The sequence below is a fragment of the Bathycoccus prasinos genome (assembly GCF_002220235.1).
Source record: "Bathycoccus prasinos genomic : Chromosome_4".
In the NCBI taxonomy this organism is placed as follows: domain Eukaryota; kingdom Viridiplantae; phylum Chlorophyta; class Mamiellophyceae; order Mamiellales; family Bathycoccaceae; genus Bathycoccus; species Bathycoccus prasinos.
The window spans coordinates 16,716-33,874 of record NC_024005.1 but is presented as its reverse complement, the minus strand read 5'-3'; the positions used below and the strand labels follow the sequence as shown (position 1 = coordinate 33,874).

At 46.8% G+C, this 17,159-nt stretch overlaps 11 protein-coding genes across 11 annotated transcripts; 6 read left to right on the top strand and 5 right to left on the bottom strand.

Moving 5' to 3' along the window:
• Positions 1-654: 654 nt before the first annotated feature.
• On the bottom strand, positions 655-1,884 carry Bathy04g00220 (predicted protein; the record flags this gene model as incomplete). Its single annotated transcript, XM_007513507.1, has 1 exon — positions 655-1,884. One exon carries the CDS (start codon positions 1,882-1,884, stop codon positions 655-657), a length of 1,230 nt encoding a protein of 409 aa, XP_007513569.1.
• A 297-nt stretch (positions 1,885-2,181) lies between these two features.
• Positions 2,182-3,735, top strand: Bathy04g00210 (predicted protein; the record flags this gene model as incomplete). Its single annotated transcript, XM_007513640.1, has 1 exon — positions 2,182-3,735. One exon carries the CDS (start codon positions 2,182-2,184, stop codon positions 3,733-3,735), a length of 1,554 nt encoding a protein of 517 aa, XP_007513702.1.
• A 418-nt stretch (positions 3,736-4,153) lies between these two features.
• Positions 4,154-4,540, top strand: Bathy04g00200 (unknown protein; the record flags this gene model as incomplete). The annotated part of the gene is made up of 1 exon (XM_007513500.1): positions 4,154-4,540. One exon carries the CDS (start codon positions 4,154-4,156, stop codon positions 4,538-4,540), a length of 387 nt encoding a protein of 128 aa, XP_007513562.1.
• A 194-nt stretch (positions 4,541-4,734) lies between these two features.
• Bathy04g00190 (histone H3) lies at positions 4,735-5,505 on the top strand (the record flags this gene model as incomplete). The annotated part of the gene is made up of 2 exons (XM_007513698.1): positions 4,735-4,892; positions 5,253-5,505. The coding sequence occupies 2 exons, from the start codon at positions 4,735-4,737 to the stop codon at positions 5,503-5,505; spliced, it is 411 nt and encodes a 136-aa protein (XP_007513760.1).
• A 202-nt stretch (positions 5,506-5,707) lies between these two features.
• Bathy04g00180 (ascorbate peroxidase) lies at positions 5,708-6,808 on the bottom strand (the record flags this gene model as incomplete). Its single annotated transcript, XM_007513717.1, has 1 exon — positions 5,708-6,808. The coding sequence occupies one exon, from the start codon at positions 6,806-6,808 to the stop codon at positions 5,708-5,710; it is 1,101 nt and encodes a 366-aa protein (XP_007513779.1).
• A 173-nt stretch (positions 6,809-6,981) lies between these two features.
• Bathy04g00170 (unknown protein) lies at positions 6,982-7,800 on the top strand (the record flags this gene model as incomplete). The annotated part of the gene is made up of 1 exon (XM_007513814.1): positions 6,982-7,800. The coding sequence occupies one exon, from the start codon at positions 6,982-6,984 to the stop codon at positions 7,798-7,800; it is 819 nt and encodes a 272-aa protein (XP_007513876.1).
• Positions 7,801-7,962: 162 nt separating this feature from the next.
• On the bottom strand, positions 7,963-8,253 carry Bathy04g00160 (U6 snRNA-associated Sm-like protein LSm8; the record flags this gene model as incomplete). The annotated part of the gene is made up of 1 exon (XM_007513554.1): positions 7,963-8,253. One exon carries the CDS (start codon positions 8,251-8,253, stop codon positions 7,963-7,965), a length of 291 nt encoding a protein of 96 aa, XP_007513616.1.
• Positions 8,254-9,001: 748 nt separating this feature from the next.
• On the top strand, positions 9,002-12,232 carry Bathy04g00150 (predicted protein; the record flags this gene model as incomplete). The annotated part of the gene is made up of 1 exon (XM_007513593.1): positions 9,002-12,232. One exon carries the CDS (start codon positions 9,002-9,004, stop codon positions 12,230-12,232), a length of 3,231 nt encoding a protein of 1,076 aa, XP_007513655.1.
• A 165-nt stretch (positions 12,233-12,397) lies between these two features.
• On the bottom strand, positions 12,398-14,104 carry Bathy04g00140 (cysteine desulfurase activator complex subunit SufB; the record flags this gene model as incomplete). The annotated part of the gene is made up of 1 exon (XM_007513542.1): positions 12,398-14,104. The coding sequence occupies one exon, from the start codon at positions 14,102-14,104 to the stop codon at positions 12,398-12,400; it is 1,707 nt and encodes a 568-aa protein (XP_007513604.1).
• A 207-nt stretch (positions 14,105-14,311) lies between these two features.
• Positions 14,312-15,658, top strand: Bathy04g00130 (predicted protein; the record flags this gene model as incomplete). Its single annotated transcript, XM_007513477.1, has 1 exon — positions 14,312-15,658. The coding sequence occupies one exon, from the start codon at positions 14,312-14,314 to the stop codon at positions 15,656-15,658; it is 1,347 nt and encodes a 448-aa protein (XP_007513539.1).
• A 93-nt stretch (positions 15,659-15,751) lies between these two features.
• Bathy04g00120 (predicted protein) lies at positions 15,752-17,110 on the bottom strand (the record flags this gene model as incomplete). The annotated part of the gene is made up of 2 exons (XM_007513328.1): positions 15,752-16,885; positions 17,027-17,110. 2 exons carry the CDS (start codon positions 17,108-17,110, stop codon positions 15,752-15,754), a joined length of 1,218 nt encoding a protein of 405 aa, XP_007513390.1.
• Positions 17,111-17,159: the final 49 nt, after the last annotated feature.

Here is a 17,159-nt window from a genome sequence, read left to right as displayed (position 1 = left end):
GATATCGCAACAATTCTGTTTCAATGTAAGTGTGGTGGTGGTTGGTATTCATGGTACAAAAATCCTCTAAATATGCTACGCATTCTAAGCTATGACTAAAGGTAAACTAAAAGCTAAGGTTTGCGTTTTAAGAAGAATTCCCAACTGGCGGGGGATGGTTTTTCTTTTTCCCCCAGGTTTTGTCCAAGTATCTATTTCTCGCCCGTTCAACTATGCTCCTCCCTCGCCTGAAATCTTGTTTTAACTGCGAAACCGGCGTGGAAAATTGCGGAGAGTCCAAAGGTCCAGGGGAGATTATGTGCACGACTTCGTCCAACTCAAACTCCAATTGTTTACGTCGTCTCGCGATATCTTCTTTCACTTTACAAGCGGCTCTTTGAATGGTGAATCTCTCAAACTGAGGCAACTTGTTCAGAAGTCTCTTGGATGCACGAGAGAGAACTCCTGCCATTTCTGTTGTTATCATCTACGGAACGTTTACGTGTTGTTTCTTTTTATTGTGGCGCTTGTTCAACGAAAGAGTTTTTGCATCGTGTAATTCCGAAAGTTGAAACTGAAAGCTTGAAACACGCGTATTAATTAATTATTTGTACCTTTACTCCGTACTACATACTACGGCACTATTACAACCACTACTAATCATATATCTAAATCCTAACGTTTCTTCTTCGTTATAATCGTTAAGAGTGCATCTACTAAGTTTGAAATCATGTGTGCAAACGCAAACACGCCACCACAGACGGCGCATAAACGAGTCAGAAAGTACACGAAGTGCGGTCGCTTCGTATCAATGGTTACCGCGATAGGAGAGAAGTCATACAAGAAATACACCGCTGGTAACGATCCCGACCAAGCATCAGTTTTACGAAAGTATTCCGTCACGGAATATTGGTTCGTCGAGACGCTTTTCGTCCAACTAAACAAACCTAAGAAGACGCTTCTATGGGTTCGATAAAACGTAGGCACAAGTTTGAGAAAATACTTGTACACTCCGCTTCCGTTTTCATCCCAAGTCAAGTCCATGAGCCTGCTTCTTCGAACTTGCTCTTTTTTCTTCCTCTTCTCTTCCTCCTCCTTTTCTTTCTCTATGTTTTTTCTATCCGAGCTCCTACTATCTTTGCTACTTTCGTCGTAGTGAAACTCGTCGTCACTTCCGCTTCGCGCGACGCCATCCAACGGGTTCACCAATCCTGGATACCCAGCGCCAAACGATAAGTGCGTGATGGTGTGCGATATGTTGATTTTATTCACCGCACCAAACGCGTGTTGGAGCGTCTCGTATTCTTCTGCGTGCGCGGAAATGTGGAAATTCCCACCGACTCTTTGCACGTGCATCCTTCCGTATAACCGACATCCTTCTTTCTTCTCCACCGCGTGTTTCACTTCCCGCGAATGTTCCGCGCGTTTCTGAAAGACAACCTTCATTCCGCCGCCGAAGAACTGTTGCAAGTCTTGTATGAGCGCGTCTTCTTCATCGGTGACTCCGCCTCCGGCTTTATCGTACGACCCTAACGATTTCCCGTCTTTGTTCAGTCTTTCCTTGTGTAACTCTCCTCTCACGTCTTGGTCGTTCTTTCCCGACTGATCGTACGCGTCCACCGATAACACCGAACAGGGAACTCTCGGGAAGGTAATATCCATTCTCACCGTCATCAATTCGTTCTGCGTACCATCCACGGCCATTTGTTTCACCACTGGTGGCGTGATGTAATTCAAAATTTCACTCGCGCCTAAAATACACATCAGCGCGATGCCGAGTAACGAGACGATGGCTCCCGAAGTCGTTCGCACCATGAGATGATCCTCGATTTTCTTATACGCGTCCAACGAGGATAAGGAGAAACCACCACCACCACCACCACCGATGCCGGCGCCGCCGCCCATTTTTGTTTCACTCTCTTCTTCCTCCTTCTTTGTTTCTCTCTATTTATACGCGTTCGTTCGTTCGCGTAGTCACGTCGTTCACTCACTCAACACTCGCTCGCTCGCTCCTCTTCTAAAAAGGGACAACAAAACGACTGTTTGCCCGAATGCGGAAAGAAGCAGCAAAACGCGCGCGCGCTTTTTTTGCTTACTTTGTGGCAACAACAAGAAACAAGAGGAAGGAAAAAAAGATAAAAACAGCAGCACTTTTTCTATCGACAACGATTTTATTATATTCGTCGGTCGGTCGGTCTCGAGATGATTACCATAACATCGACGACAAGCCTCGTGAAGATGAACGCGTCTTCGTCTTCTTCTTGTTCTTCTTATCGCGCGAACCGCGCGGTTTTTTTGAACGCGCAACAACAACAACGACGACGACGACTTTTCCTTTTGTCTTCCAAAAGAAGTGGTTTTTCTTCTTCCTCTGCTTCTTCTTCTTCATTCTCGTTAAAACTGTTGAGGAATACTACTAAAAGCGCGAGAGATGAGAGAAGAGAGAGACGAAGAAAAAGCGACACACGAACGAGCAGGAACGCGACGAGAGAAAGGATAAAAACGCGAGCAAACATTGAGCCGGCGACGGACCAAGACGACGACGACGACGGCGAAAATTTTGCCGGTGCCGGTTTCTTGGAAGGTTGGAAAGGCGAGTTGATATTGAAGAACATAGACTTGAATAAAGCTGCGGTGAAAAACTACGTCGGCATACGAGATCGCTTGTTACAACTCGATCCTGGTTTGAACCAAACGCTCATCTCATCTGGGACGTCTATTTCGCAGTTATTCGATCAAGATAAATGGGAAAAACATCGAAGAGTGAACCGCTTCTTTTACGATTTGCAAAACATCCCGAGCTCGACGGTTTTTCTTCGGTTGGTCCGAGTGCTTTTGACGCTCACATTTCTCGCGTACTTGGTTTTGATCATGCCGGGAACTTTATACAACCTTACGCACAAAATGGTTCCCTATGCAAGTGGAATTTTACCATTGAGCTTAGTAGAGTGGATGAAGCAATCGACGATAGAGACGTTTACGTTTCAAATTTCACCTTTGTTCCACACGATGCTCGGTACGGTGCTCGGTTTAGTGCTCGTCTTTCGCACAAACTCTTCTTACAGTAGATTCGTGGAAGGTCGGATGGCGTGGGGTGCGCTCGTTCGCCGGTGCCGCGATTTTGCGCGCTTCAGCGCGTACATAGAAAACGAGCAACTGAGAAAGACGATGTTAGGCGTCGTTTCGTGTTATCCGTACCTGTTGAAATCTAGATTACGGTCCGGTCGAACGCGAGAAGATAAAAGCGACCCTTCAGCTTTTAGAGACACGCCGGACGAAGCGGTGTCTCGCATCTTGAACAGAGTTGGTGCCAGCGAAGAAATTCCTATTCTATTGAACGAAGACAGGAATCGCCCGTTTTTCTGCACCATGCGCTTGACTCACTTTATGAAGATCGCAGTGAAAGAGGGCATAAACGACAACGCTCAATTGATGCTCGAGCAAACGATTTCAGAAATTAACCAAGCCGGCGGTGTGTGCGAACGATTATTATCGACACCAATTCCGCTCTCGTTCAGTCGTCACTCGTCGCGGTCTATCATGATTTGGTTGCTCACTTTACCGTTTGCGTTATCTTCGATAACGACTGGATGGACGCTTTTACCTTTGATGTTTTGCGTGAGTTATCTCATTTTAGGCGTGGATGAAATCGGTATTCAAATCGAAGAACCATTCGCGACGTTACCGTTATCGCCGCTGTGTAAAATCATAGAGCGGGATTTGCAAAACGTGATGGATTGCACGGACAGTAAATAATCATAGTATTCTATTGATGTAAAAATATTCGACGCGTGTCACTGCATTGACGTATAAATAGAACACACATCACACTGTTTGTAAAGTTTGTTTTGCTTGTTTAACTACTTTTTTTCTTCAAAACACAACGCTTTTTGTTGCCCGCAACTTTACCTCTATGCTAAATAAAACATTTGTGATGCACCAAGCGTGTTACACGCGCATTAACGCGCACTCTTTGTTATTATTATCCCCGAGAACAAGTTCCACTTCTTCTTCTTCTTCTTCTTCTTCATTATCATCATCATCATCATCATCAAAGAGTTGTTGTTTGTTGAAGCGAAGAAGAAATCCTACTCTTTTACCACCGAGCCGGGTTTCTTTCGCCTGTCGCGCTGCGAAGAATAGCGATGAAAATCCATTCGCGGCGTTGCAGAGCATGAGGAGTCACCTGGCAGATAAACCAGAGATCGTCTTCAAGAAGGAAGAAAAAAGAACGAGCACGAATATCGACGAGTTTGCATACGAAGACGAAAACAATACTAAAAAAGAGCTGACGAAGAAGAAAGCGACGCCGCCATCGCCATCGAAGAATGGTAAAGGCGTGCGCATAAAAGTAGAAAGGCGAAAGAACAAAGTCGTTACAGTCGTGTCTGGTTTAGTAAACCCAACGAAAGAGCTGGTGACGAAACTGAAAAAGGTTTTGGGCGCGGGCGCTTCCCTCGACGCGGATACGAAGGCGTGTATTTTCCAGGGCACGCACGCCAACGCTCTCGAGGATATGATTAAAGCGATGGGGTATAAAGACGTGAAAATAGTCAAGTAGAATATGTATATTTAGTATTTGGTAGTTCGTTAAAATAGTTTCTAAAGTAGATAGTATAGATGTAGTTGTTAGGAACGAATGTAAGGAGAGCAGGCTCTTTCTTTGTGTGCCTCCTCCTTTCCTCTCGTTTTTTTGTTTTTCCACTTCGAGAAAGAGATATAATCGTCATAAAAGAGAGAGTGAGGAACCGAACAATGGCTCGTACCAAACAAACTGCTCGTAAATCCACCGGTGGCAAAGCCCCGAGAAAACAACTCGCGACTAAAGCCGCGCGCAAATCCGCGCCGACGACTGGCGGTGTCAAGAAACCGCACAGATATAGACCGGGTACCGTTGCGTTGAGAGAGATTCGGTGAGTGGGATGATGAGGGATCTTGCGTTTTTAGCGCCATTTTTGGTCAATTTTGGCGGTGTTTTTTCTCGAGGAAACGATTCTCGTTTTCTCTATCGGGCGAGGCGTAAACGCGCCGTGATCTCGCACGCGCGGTCATTCTTGCGCGCTGACGCATTTTATCTGCGCGACTGTCAGATGCTTTCGTTTGTATTCTAGTCGCATCTGCGGAAACATCAAATCAAGAAAAAAATGCGCGGTGCCTTGCTCGAGGGAGGAGGTGGCCCAATTCCCTCTTCTCTCTCTCTCTTTTTCTTCCTCTTTTCTGACCTTCCTTCTTCCTCTTCTTCTTCTTCTTCCTCTTCTAAAAATATAAAACAGAAAATACCAAAAATCGACCGAACTCTTAATCCGCAAGTTGCCGTTCCAACGCTTGGTCAGAGAAATCGCCCAAGACTTCAAGACTGACTTGCGATTCCAATCGCACGCCGTCTTGGCGTTGCAAGAGGCGTCCGAAGCGTACTTGACTGGCTTGTTTGAAGACACCAACTTGTGCGCCATTCACGCCAAGCGGGTCACCATCATGCCGAAAGATATTCAATTGGCGAGAAGAATCAGAGGCGAACGCGCGTAAACCCGTGAACGTGCGTCCTCTTCTCTCCTCGGGCTTTATCGTGCTCCTCGTGGGTTGCGTGAAAACGCGCCCCAGAGGAGGACAAGAGAAAAGAAGAGAGCTCTATTTTTTTAAACCAATATCATAAACTTTGTAAATGTAAAAAATATCTGAATAATCAATCAAACCAATCCTACTATGTGTTACTACTGCAGTATAAATATTACACTCCTAATGTCGTCAATTTGATGTAAGCTTCGACGAAATCTTTGTTAAACGCTCCAGCGTCTTCGGCGTACTTATTAATCCACTTTTTATTTTCTTCGTCCTCAGCCAAGTATCGGTCCGATAACAAACCGATGTGTTCGTTCATCTCCAACTCGTCTTTGGTTAAGTTTGGTAAGTTCCACGGATCCTTTTTTAACGTCACGAAATACTCGTTGTCGAAAGTGTACGGGTCACCGAATCCTTTTTGTCCTATCGTGTGTGCTCCAGAAAGCGCAATCATTTCCTGGGAGGATAACCCGTACAAGTTTTGGAAATGTTCTCGCATCTCTTTTCCTCGAAGCGTCTCGACTGGCATGCGGTTTTCTGGATCCGCAGAGGAAGCGTCTCTACGTCCAAGCGGGATGGATTCTAAGAATTTTGGGCCACCAGTGAGTTCGATTGCGTAAGCTCCTGCGCAAGCTATGCAATCCGCTAACGATACTCCGCCGGTGTCGTCGCCGAAACCTCTCACTTTCATCTCCTCGTACACCTCTTTTATCGGGTTCAGTCCTCGCTTCAAACCAAAACTTTCTGGACGTCCTAATTCGTACAAAACGCTCCCATTCATTCCACCATCGTTCGACGCTTTATTAAACGTTCCCGCGTCGTGAAATGCAACTCTCAACACCGCCGGACACTTTGTTTTTTGTATTTTACTCTCGAGCACTTGGCGTAAATTTTTTCGTACTTCTTCTTCGTTTTGTATTGTTATTGTTGCTGCGTGGGCGGCGATTTTTGACGACGGTAAAGGATACCGAGCAATCGCCGCTACACAGAGAGAAAACAACGAAGTGGACGAGACTAAAAATGCTCGTCTGTTGCTATGAGTTTTAGTTGTCGTCGACGTTGTCCTTTCGTTCTCGTCGTTACGCTGTGTCGAAGAAGACGCAACAACAACAGCAGCAGCAGCAACTTTCGTTGTCGTCGATGACGATGATGACGACGAGGCAAACGGCGGTTCACTTTTTCTCCTCCGAGTTTTCTTGTGTTGATACGAGCAGCATCGTTCACAAATCCGCGCTCTCGCATCCAACACCGACGATGATGATATCGTCATCGTAATTGTTCTCGCACCTGTCGTCGTCTAATAAATCGTCGGTGGTTTTGCGCGCCGCACAAAAAGTGAAGAAGAAGTGAATTCATATCTAAAGAAGAAAAGTGCTTCGTCAGAATAAAATACACGCACGCTGCGCGCAAAACCGAGAGGTAGTTTTCGACGATTCATACACAATGAGCGCAGAGAAGCTTAAGAAATTTGAGGCGAGCGAGAAGAAGTATTACGAGAAGGAGCGCGGCCTCGATGATACGGCCGAGGAGATACTCGTGAGCTCGCCGCAGTCTTCGCCGTCTTCGTTTTCGTTTCCTCCTCTCTTTTCGTTCTCGACGACGAGCGGGAAAAGAGAAGACCGAGAACAAGAACAAGACTCGCGAGAGGGACAACTCACTCCTGCGATGGGAGTATCTACGCCTTCTTTAACGAAATCGCTCGCGTTTGCTTCTCCGCCTTATTTGAGAATAAGTTCGGCTGGAGGAGGAGGAAGCGGAGAAGAAGAACGGTTTTCGCCTCTTATCGAGACGTTTTTCGAAGTGTTATCCCCGCGCTCTTGGATGAAGAAAAACAAAGAGAAAGAACGACAACGTCGACGACACCGTACGCGAATACTTCCAGGTATTTTGAACAACTGTAAAGTGGTAGCGGTGAATATTTGTTTTGCATTTCCAGTATCGGTTATGGCGTTGTTGTTCTCCTCAGCGGTGGTCCCGATTATTTCGGCGCACGCCGCTTTAACTGCCATTCTTTTTCTTTCGTTATCAGTTGCGTTTGAGATGCTTGAAATCTTGATTCAATCTCTTCACTCGATGAGTGATGTCCAGCCGTATTATCGCGAAGTGTCAGAATTAGCGTTAAAGTCATCAATGAAGGAGGTAAAGTCGTACAAGCGACGCGTCCCATTGCTCTTCTCGACTGAAAAAGACAACGACAACGACAGCGAAGAAGAAGAAGAAACGAAGCGAGAACAAGAAGGCTCTTCACAAACAGCGCCGTGAGCGGAATAGGCGTTGACTTTATATACTACTTGATATACCTCTTTCTTCTACATCGCTAAATTCTATTTTTGTTTTTTGTCGTATTCAGATACCGCGTAAAAACTACTTCTTCTTCTTCTTCTTCTAATGCGTCAATTTGCTTTTTATTCTTGTTGCTTCGTTTTACCATTGTATGGGTCCTAGGCCTTTCGCACGAACAGCGCTCAAATCTAACTTTTGATCCAACTCCTCGTCCACATCTCCAACTAGCGCTACGTTATCTCCTCTTACTACATATAAACCGAGCGGTGCCATCTCCACGCCGTTCTCCATGGAATAGACCCTCTCGTGACAGTTTTCAACTATAAGATTTGTTTGTTGATCGAAGCCACGCAAGTGACCGACAATGTGCCGGCCATCGTTCGTTATGATGGAGATGACGGAGTTCAGGAACGGTTTGAGCATGGACGACATGTTTTACTTCAACCCTGTCGGTTGTTTGGGTGCGAGTCCGCGCTCCCTCACAAAACAAAATTAAAAGAAAGACACGTTCTTTTTGTTGTTCTCGAGAATGAAGAATGAAGAAAAGAGATCGGAGAAGAGCTTCTTCTTCAAAACCGTCGTCGTCGGTTTCCAAGAAAGAGGAGAAAGACAGAAATTTTGACACCCTAAAAACCCGCCAAGTCAACCACGAGAAAAAGCGGCGGATTACGGCGAATATCCTCACCTTTGGTCGCGATAAACGTTGTGGAAAACGCGGATTTGGATCCCGAACCGTTTTTTCTATTCAACTCTTCGTCGAAACTAAACTTTTTACGTTCGCGTCACGTCTCAATAGTCGCAAAAGTCTTCGAAATTTTGAGTCCGAAGAAGAGCCGTGCCGGCGTCGCTTGAAAAGAGCTTCCACAATTGAACTGCATAAATTTTCATTCCGCGCGGGATAGGACGCACTTAAGATCGTCCAGTGACAATGGTTTCTTGTTGTTAGTAAAGAAGAACGCACGGGGAATCATTTTACACGAAAAGAATTAGATTTAAATCGCTTTGATAGAAGAATAAGCGGTCAAGAAGATTGCTTCGGAGGAGAGAATTCTTAGAGCACTCGGAAAAGAAGAAGGCAGAGGGGCCGCTTTTGAACAAGTTTGAATTCAATAAAAAAAAGGACTTTTAAGAAGGAGAGAGTGAGAGAGAGAGCTTTGTGCGCACACGTGCTTGGAGCAAAATGAACGGCGAGGGTGAAGGAGTCGAACGGCAGCACAAAAGTTCTGAAGAGGAAGAACTCGCGCGGCCGTCGTCGCCGATAGGAAGGGCCGAAGAAATTGGTGGTGGAGCTGAGGGTTCCTCACCCAAAAGTGAAACTCAACCACAAGAATTGGAGCGAGGAGGAGAAACTGCTACTGATCCGCCGCCGCCAACGCCGCCGCCGATTGTTACCGACCAACAAGTGCTAGAGAATGACGACCCAGGGGAGAAAGAAGAAGAAGAGACGAAGTTCGTGGAGTGGGATCCAACCGGGAGGTTCGGTCGGACGACGCAGTTGTTTGGGCGAGGGACGTACAAGAATGTGTATAAAGCGTTTGACGAAGAAGAAGGCATGGACGTCGCGTGGAATCAAGTTAAAGTTTCTGGTTTACCGCCAGAAGAGAAGCAACGGCTCATGCACGAAGTTGAGATTCTCAAGAAGCTCGATCATAAGAACATCTTGAAATTCTATCACAGCTGGAACGTCATGGAGAAGGGCGAAATGTCCGTGAATTTCATCACCGAAGCGTGCGAAGGCACTTTGAATAAATACGCGGCAAAGTTTAAGACCAACCTCGACATGCGTGCCGTCAAGTCGTGGTCTCGCCAAATTTTGAGAGGATTGGAGTATTTACACTTGCACGATCCCCCCATCGTGCACAGAGACTTGAAGTGCGATAACATTTTCGTCAACGGTAACGCTGGCGAGATTAAAATTGGCGATTTAGGTCTCGCAGCTATGCTCAATCATCAAAGAACGCATTCTGTCATCGGAACGCCCGAATTCATGGCTCCTGAACTCTATGAGGAAGATTACGATGAACGCGTAGATATCTACTCCTTTGGGATGTGTTTGATTGAGTTGGTCACCTTCACGTGTCCGTACTCGGAGTGCAAAAACCCGGCGCAGATTTATAAAAGAGTTTCGCAGGGCATTTTGCCCGATGCTCTCGAAGCGGTCAAGGAAAAAGGCGACGCGATTTATAATTTCATTTTGAAGTGCATTGCACCAAAAGAAGAGCGTTGGACTGCTTCTGAACTGCTCGCGGATCCGTTCTTGGAGAAGAAACAGTCGCGTCCACGCAACTTACCGCGCGCGGTCGTTGAAGAAGAACCCGCAGCGCCGAGACCTCAGGTCGCGGAAGAGGAATCGTCAGAAACGAGCAGGTCTAGTTTTGACACGCTTACGAATCCTCCACCTGTACTGACGAGCAGCGATGCTGTCGCTGTTGCGGGTAGCGAAACGAAGGGGAAAGGTTTGTATCCCATACAAGAGGCATCGAAAGAACTTCCGGCAACGCCCGGCGGACGATTCTATCGCGTCGTTTCCAACACCGAAGGATCTTCCGACCTACCCGCTGGTCCTTTCGAACAACGCGAGCGTGGTGCTTCGTTGAACATTCGCGTCAAAGGTTTGTTGATGGACAATAATACTTTACGTTTGCGCTTGCGTATTACGGATCAGTCTTCCGGTCAGACGAGAACTGTAGAATTTCCATTCAGCACGAATACAGATTCTGCGCAGAACGTCGCGAAGGAGATGGTCGAAGAGTTACAACTCTCTGAATCCGACGTGAATACTATCGAACGCGAGATAAATAAGGAGGTGAAGTATTTGTCCGAGGAGAGGCCGAACTTGGAATCTGGCGAACAACACTCCTCTCGAGACTCGTTTGAAGAGATGCGATCTACGAACGGTTTCGGCGACGGAGGTTCGAGTGAACAACTCGCTAGCGGTGCTGGCTCTACCACTGGGTTGACCAGAGTGGATAGTGCGAGGTCGGTCGAATCGCAAGATCGCGAGAGCCTCCATCATCACAGCGCGGGAGGATCGCCGGAGGAGATGCACGAGCGAGAAAGATCTCCGCAAAAATCCCCCATCGTCGTTTCCGCAGAGTTGCGACAAGATCCATTTGTCAGATCAGCGTCACCGTCGATAGTCGTTGGTAGATCAAAGACGCAAGAGGACGCTTCATCCGTTCAGCAATTAGGCTTGGACGTGCAGAGCATGTCGCTCGCTTCTGATGAACGCATAGAAAGATCTCACTCTGCGGGACCGGGATTGGCTCAACAGCAATTCAAAGCACGCGAACCCTCTCATCAGTATCCAGGTGATCAGAGAGGCAATGATTCGAGCGCGAGTGCATCGAAGTTGAGTTCTCCGTTAGCTTCTCCGCCGGTTGGTGCTATAAATAATTCGAATTACCCACAACAAATTCCGGCGGACGTGCTTTCTAGCGGTGGTATTTCTTTACCACCAAAACATCCTCAGTCTCAACAGCAAGCGATGAAACAGCAGCAGCAGCAACAACAACAACAACAACAACAACAAGGCTACGACGCGTCAGCAGCGGCGTATCCGAGTCGATCAGAGACTCCGTTTCTTGCCGCACTAGAGGATGGTGAGTTAGAGTACGATGATGAAATGGAGCTTCAAGTTTTAGAGGAGTTAGAAAAAATGCAGCAGCAAGAAGAGGCGGAAATGCGGCACAGGCACGCGACCGAGCGCCAGAGTAAAGTTCGTGCTTTTCACAAAAGGCGTTTAGAGCGTTCGTTCTCAAGATTAGGAACCAATCATCAATCAGATGGCAATCTCCCGCAACTGGCCACCGTGCAGCAACAGCAACAATACACGCAGCAAGTGCAGCAGTCTCAAATGACTCAGACCGCGCACTCTTCAGCTTCGTTATCGACCTTGTATCAGCCGGTGCAATCACAGCAACAGCAACAGCAGCAGCAACAACATCAACAACAACAACAATACGCTCAACAGCATTTCTCTGCCGGGATGGAAAGTGCCAAGCCGCCTCTCGCACCCTCTCAGGGTTACAGCTCTGATCAACCATTGGTTAACGGTCATTTGCAAAGTGCAGCTGCTGCGTCGAATACGTACGGAAGTGATATTGGAACCTCTTCGATTGGAACGATGTCTCGCGAGTCGTCCAAGGCGTCTATGAGTTCTGACAACCGCGACGAAGCTGGCGACATTGGAAAGGTACAGTTGACGGGAGAGCAGTTGAAGGAGGCGAAAGAGAAAAAGAAACGCGCCGCGTTGGAAAAAATGAATGCGTTGACGGGGAGTTGCTTAACGGGATTAGATGTTAGAAAGAATAGCGATAAGAGTTCTCAACTAGCCTTGAAGGACGAAGCGAAACTGATGGAGAAGATGCAAAAGGCTGCAGACTCGGTTTCGCTGAGCGGCGAGAGTTGAGAACACTTATAACAGATATAAAAATTGTAAACAAAGCAAAGCGTACATGCATAAATATGAATCGAACAACAGGAATTATTTTAATACGCAAATATTACTGGTATACTAATGGTTTTACAAATTTTTTACTATATTTTGCTGTTGCTTACCAACATCTCGACGATTTTATCCCACCGCGTTCTCTAACTTCAAGGACATGAGCGCTTCGACTTCGGCGGCGAATTCGAGAGGTAACTCTTGAAATACTTCGGAGCAAAAGCCAGAAATGATCACACCAACCGCAGATTCGAGATCAATACCGCGCTGTTGAAAGTAAAACAACTGATCTTCACCAATTTTGGAAGTAGATGCTTCGTGCTCGACTCTAGAGGAAGGATCCTTGACTTGGATGTATGGGTACGTATTCGCGCCGGCATCGTCCCCAATCAACATAGAGTCGCATTGTGAATAGTTTCTCGAGCCGGTCGCGTTGGGGCCAACAGAGACTAGACCTCGATACACGTTTTTGGACTTTCCAGCAGAAATACCTTTCGAAACAATTCTAGATCTCGTATTCTTACCGACATGTATCATTTTCGATCCCGTGTCAGCCTGCTGCTTGTTATTCGTCAACGCGACGGAGTAAAACTCCCCCTTGCTATTATCTCCAGCGAGTACGACGGATGGATATTTCCACGTGATGGAAGAACCGGTTTCAACTTGTGTCCAAGAAATTTTCGAGTTATCACCTTTACACAAGCCGCGTTTCGTGACAAAGTTATAGATACCTCCTTTTCCGTTTTCGTCGCCAGCGTACCAGTTTTGAACGGTGGAGTACTTTACTTCGGCGTTTTTCCCCGCGTAAATTTCTACAACCGCAGCGTGAAGCTGGTTTTCGTCGTATGCTGGAGCAGTGCAACCTTCGAGATACGAAACGTATGAATCGTCTTCCGCTACGATCAAAGTTCTTTCAAATTGTCCGGAGGACTCGGCGTTGATGCGAAAGTACGTAGACAACTCCATCGGCGAGATTACACCCTTGGGGATGTAGCAGAAAGATCCGTCTGAAAAAACAGCGGCATTCAACGCCGAAAAGTAGTTATCGCCCACCGGGACAACAGAACCGAGATATTTCTTTATGAGCTCTGGGTACTCCTTGATGGCCTCGGATATCGAACAAAAGATAACGCCGGCTTTCAACAAGTCCGCTCTAAATGTCGTCGCGACAGAAACGGAATCAAAAACGGCATCTACGGCAACGTTTGTCATTCTTTTCTGTTCGTTCAAAGGTATTCCCAGCTTATCGAACGTTTTCAACAGTTCTGGATCGACTTCATCTAAAGATTCTTTCTTCTCTAATACTTTTGGTGCCGAATAATAGGACACGGCCTGGTAATCAATCTCCGGGTATTTGTTATCCGACCAGTCCGGCTCTTCCATCGTGAGCCATTTTCGGTACGCTTTCAACCGAAATTCCAACATCCACTCCGGTTCATTCTTCTTCGAGCTGATTAATCGAACGGTATCTTCGGATAGACCTTTAGGAATCGTCAAGGTTTCGATGTCTGTGGTGAAGCCCCATTTGTACGGTTTATTGAGCATATCCTGAATCTTCTCCCCTTCCGTTTTCTTCTCCACGGCGACCTTCAAAGTTTTCGAGGAATCTTTCTCCGGTACCGTCGCCTCGTTTTGCTCGCTCGAAGAACTTTCGTTGATCACCGCCCGCGTCGTCGTCGTCTTGTAATTCTTTTCTGAAAGACGGCGATGACGACGACGACGTGTCTCAATTCCTTTCGAAGACGACGAGGCAATTCTCGTGTTTGAAGAAAACGACGTTCTCGTCTTTCCAGCCGCGGACGATGACATCATCGAATGAAGACATGCGGTGCTCATCGCGCGCGCGTGTGTGTGTATGTCTGTCTGTCTGTCTGTGTTGAACTCTGTTTAGGTACGCGTTTTTAGAACAGTAGTAAAAAGAGTCGCGAGAGAGAGAGAGAGAGAGAAAATTATTGTGAAGGGGAGAGAGGAGGTAAGATTTTGGGACGAGAAGACCTGCTGGTGCTGATTTTTGTGGGGTCAGGAGTCAACTCTCTCTCTCGTATGACATACGAGTACTTCAAAAAATTAATTCTCTTCCGCCGCGATACGGAAAGCTTCAAACCTGCGCGTGCGTGCTTCATCGAAGAGAAGAAGAAGAACAGAAACATGACTGGAAAAGGAGGAGATGCGATTCGATCTCCGCGGTGGTTATCCATCGAGGATCGCTCGTTGCAAGAGATTTACGAGTCCGTGAGAGAGTTGCTTTTGGAAACTTTGAACGAGGACGAAGGGTGGAAAGGTTTGACGCGCGATGACATCTCGGTCGAACCGCTTTCCGGAGGGATAACGAACAAGATGTTCAAGTGTGAACCGCCAAAACCACTGACACCGGTGGTTACCAGAGTGTATGGATCGTCCACGGATAAATTCGTCTCGAGAACGGACGAGAGCGAGATGGCGTTGGCGCTAAATAAGAGCAATTTTGGCGCGAAAGTAAGAGCGGTGTTTCAAAACGGCTGGGTGGAAGATTTCATAGAGAGTTCCTCTTTAGTTCCGTTAGATATGAAGAAGACAGAGATTTTGACAACCGTAGCTGGAATTATCAAACGATTCCACGAATTAGACATGCCACACAGAATCGCTCGGCCGCAAGCGATAGCGGAAACAGCAACGACATCGTCGCCGTACGGAGAAGGCGCTGCGGCAAACGTCGCCGGCGAGTTTTGGGAAACCATAGAGGTCTGGTACTCCATGGCGTTGGAGGTATCTTTTCCGGAAGATCCAGAGAAACAGAAACTATTAGATGCGCTGTGTGTCCCTCAGTTGAAGGAAAAGATCAAAAGGGTTAGAAAGATGTGCGATGCGACAAACTCGCCGACGGTGTTTTGTCACAACGATATTCACGCGGGAAATTTTCTCGTCGAGGAACCGTCCAAGAAATTGATTTTGATTGACTTTGAGTACAGCGCGCATGGACCGAGAGGATTCGATTTGGCAAACTTTTTTTGCGAATTTGCCGGATTTGAGTGCGATTATTCGCTCTTGCCAGATAAGACGACGCGAGAGGTTTTTTATGAAATATATTTATCAGCCGGCGATACGGTCGAACAATTGGAGAAAGAAGTGGAGGTGTTTTACATCGCGACGCACTTGTTCTGGGGGATTTGGAGCGTTTTACAATCAAAGTTTTCGCCGATAGAATTTGACTTTTTAGACTACGCTAGGATGCGTTTGAGGCAAGGCGCCGTGTTGCTCGGGGAAAACGCAGATTCAATGTCGCCTTCGAAACCGGACTCTCCTTTGGAAACGCCAAAGTCACCGAACGCGCCTTCCTCGTGGGGTACTGTAAACGAAGCGCACTTCACGAAGTCGCCTCGACATTCGTTGGATAAGAGTAATACTAGGTAATCTTAGGCAAGTGAGTTATAAAATATGAGTGCGTACGTACTGCTTTCTTTCGATTTATTTTTTAGCAACATTTTTATGATTGTGTGCAAACTTTTAACTCGATTGAGCGAACGCGACGCCCTTCTCTATGCTTGCTCGTAACTCGGGAATAGCATTCTTTACCATTTGTTCCTCAAACAATGTCATTGCGCCTAATCCTAAAACTTTCTCGACTCCGTTAACGCCTAATTTGACTTTACTAGCGAAGAACGGCAGTTCCGGGATAACATTTGACGAGACGTAAGCGCATTCTATCACGTTCGATTCTCCAGCCAAACCCTTCAGGCATGATGTTGCCATATTCTCGGCAGCTAGTGCCATACTTAACGTCGCAGATCCAGCGCCGGCTTTTGCATCCACGACTTCGGTACCGGCGTTTTGAATGCGCGTCGTTAAGTTTTGCAACTCGCTACCTTCAAAAGGCTTCGATAACTTTGGCGTCATTTGCGAAAGTAAAGGAATAATTGTCTCGCCGGCGTGGCCACCGATAACAGGCACAGTTACGTCCGATATTGATTTTCTCAAGCGTTGTAATTCGTCTTTTCGTAAGCCGTACACGAAAGTCTCTGCTCGCACGACGTCAAGTTTCGTGACGCCTAAAACTTTGCGAGGATCGAACGCGTTGTATTTCTTCAGCACTTCCACCGCGATGGGAACCGTTGAATTTACTGGGTTCGAAATAATGTTCAAAATTGCGTTGGGACAATATTTCGCAACCCCGACGGTTAAGTCTCTCACGATCCCGGCGTTGATTTTGAACAAATCGTCTCTGGTCATGCCTGGTTTTCTCGGAATACCCGCCGGAATGATGACCAAGTCGCATCCGACTAAAGCGTCTCTTAATTGGTCTGGTCCTGCGTACCCAGTCACTTCAGATTCAGTATTGATGTGTGATAAATCTACAGCCACTCCTGGCGTGATTGGCGCGATATCATACAATCGCAAGGCTTTTATTCGAGGCGACTGTTTCAACAACAACGAAAGCGTTTGCCCAATACCCCCGGCAGCTCCTAAGACGGCAACCGTAAACTTCTCTTTGTTTTTCCAAAACAGAGCATCGTTACGTTCTATGATGGCATGCGTTGTTGATATTCTTGCTTCTGATGACGTAGTCAACGACGACGAAGATGGTGGTGGCATTTGTGATTCTCTCGCGCGCACATCTTGAAAGTGTTGCCGTCGGCGCGCCTGCGAATTTTGTTTTTACGATGAGAGAAGAGAAGAGAGAGAAGAGAGAGAGTTCGTTAGACGACGCGACGAGAGAATTTAGTCCTAAGGAAGAAAGAAAGAAAACAAAAAGAGGAGGAAAGATAGGAGAATTCAACGCACCGAGGATGTCATCGACGAAGGAATGAGTTGCTCGGAGAGCGAGTGAACGCGTCTTCTCGCGCGAGACGATGAGGATGGGTCCATTTTTCTTCTTTTCAGTCCAAACAAAGTGTGGATTCGCGTCAAATTTCGT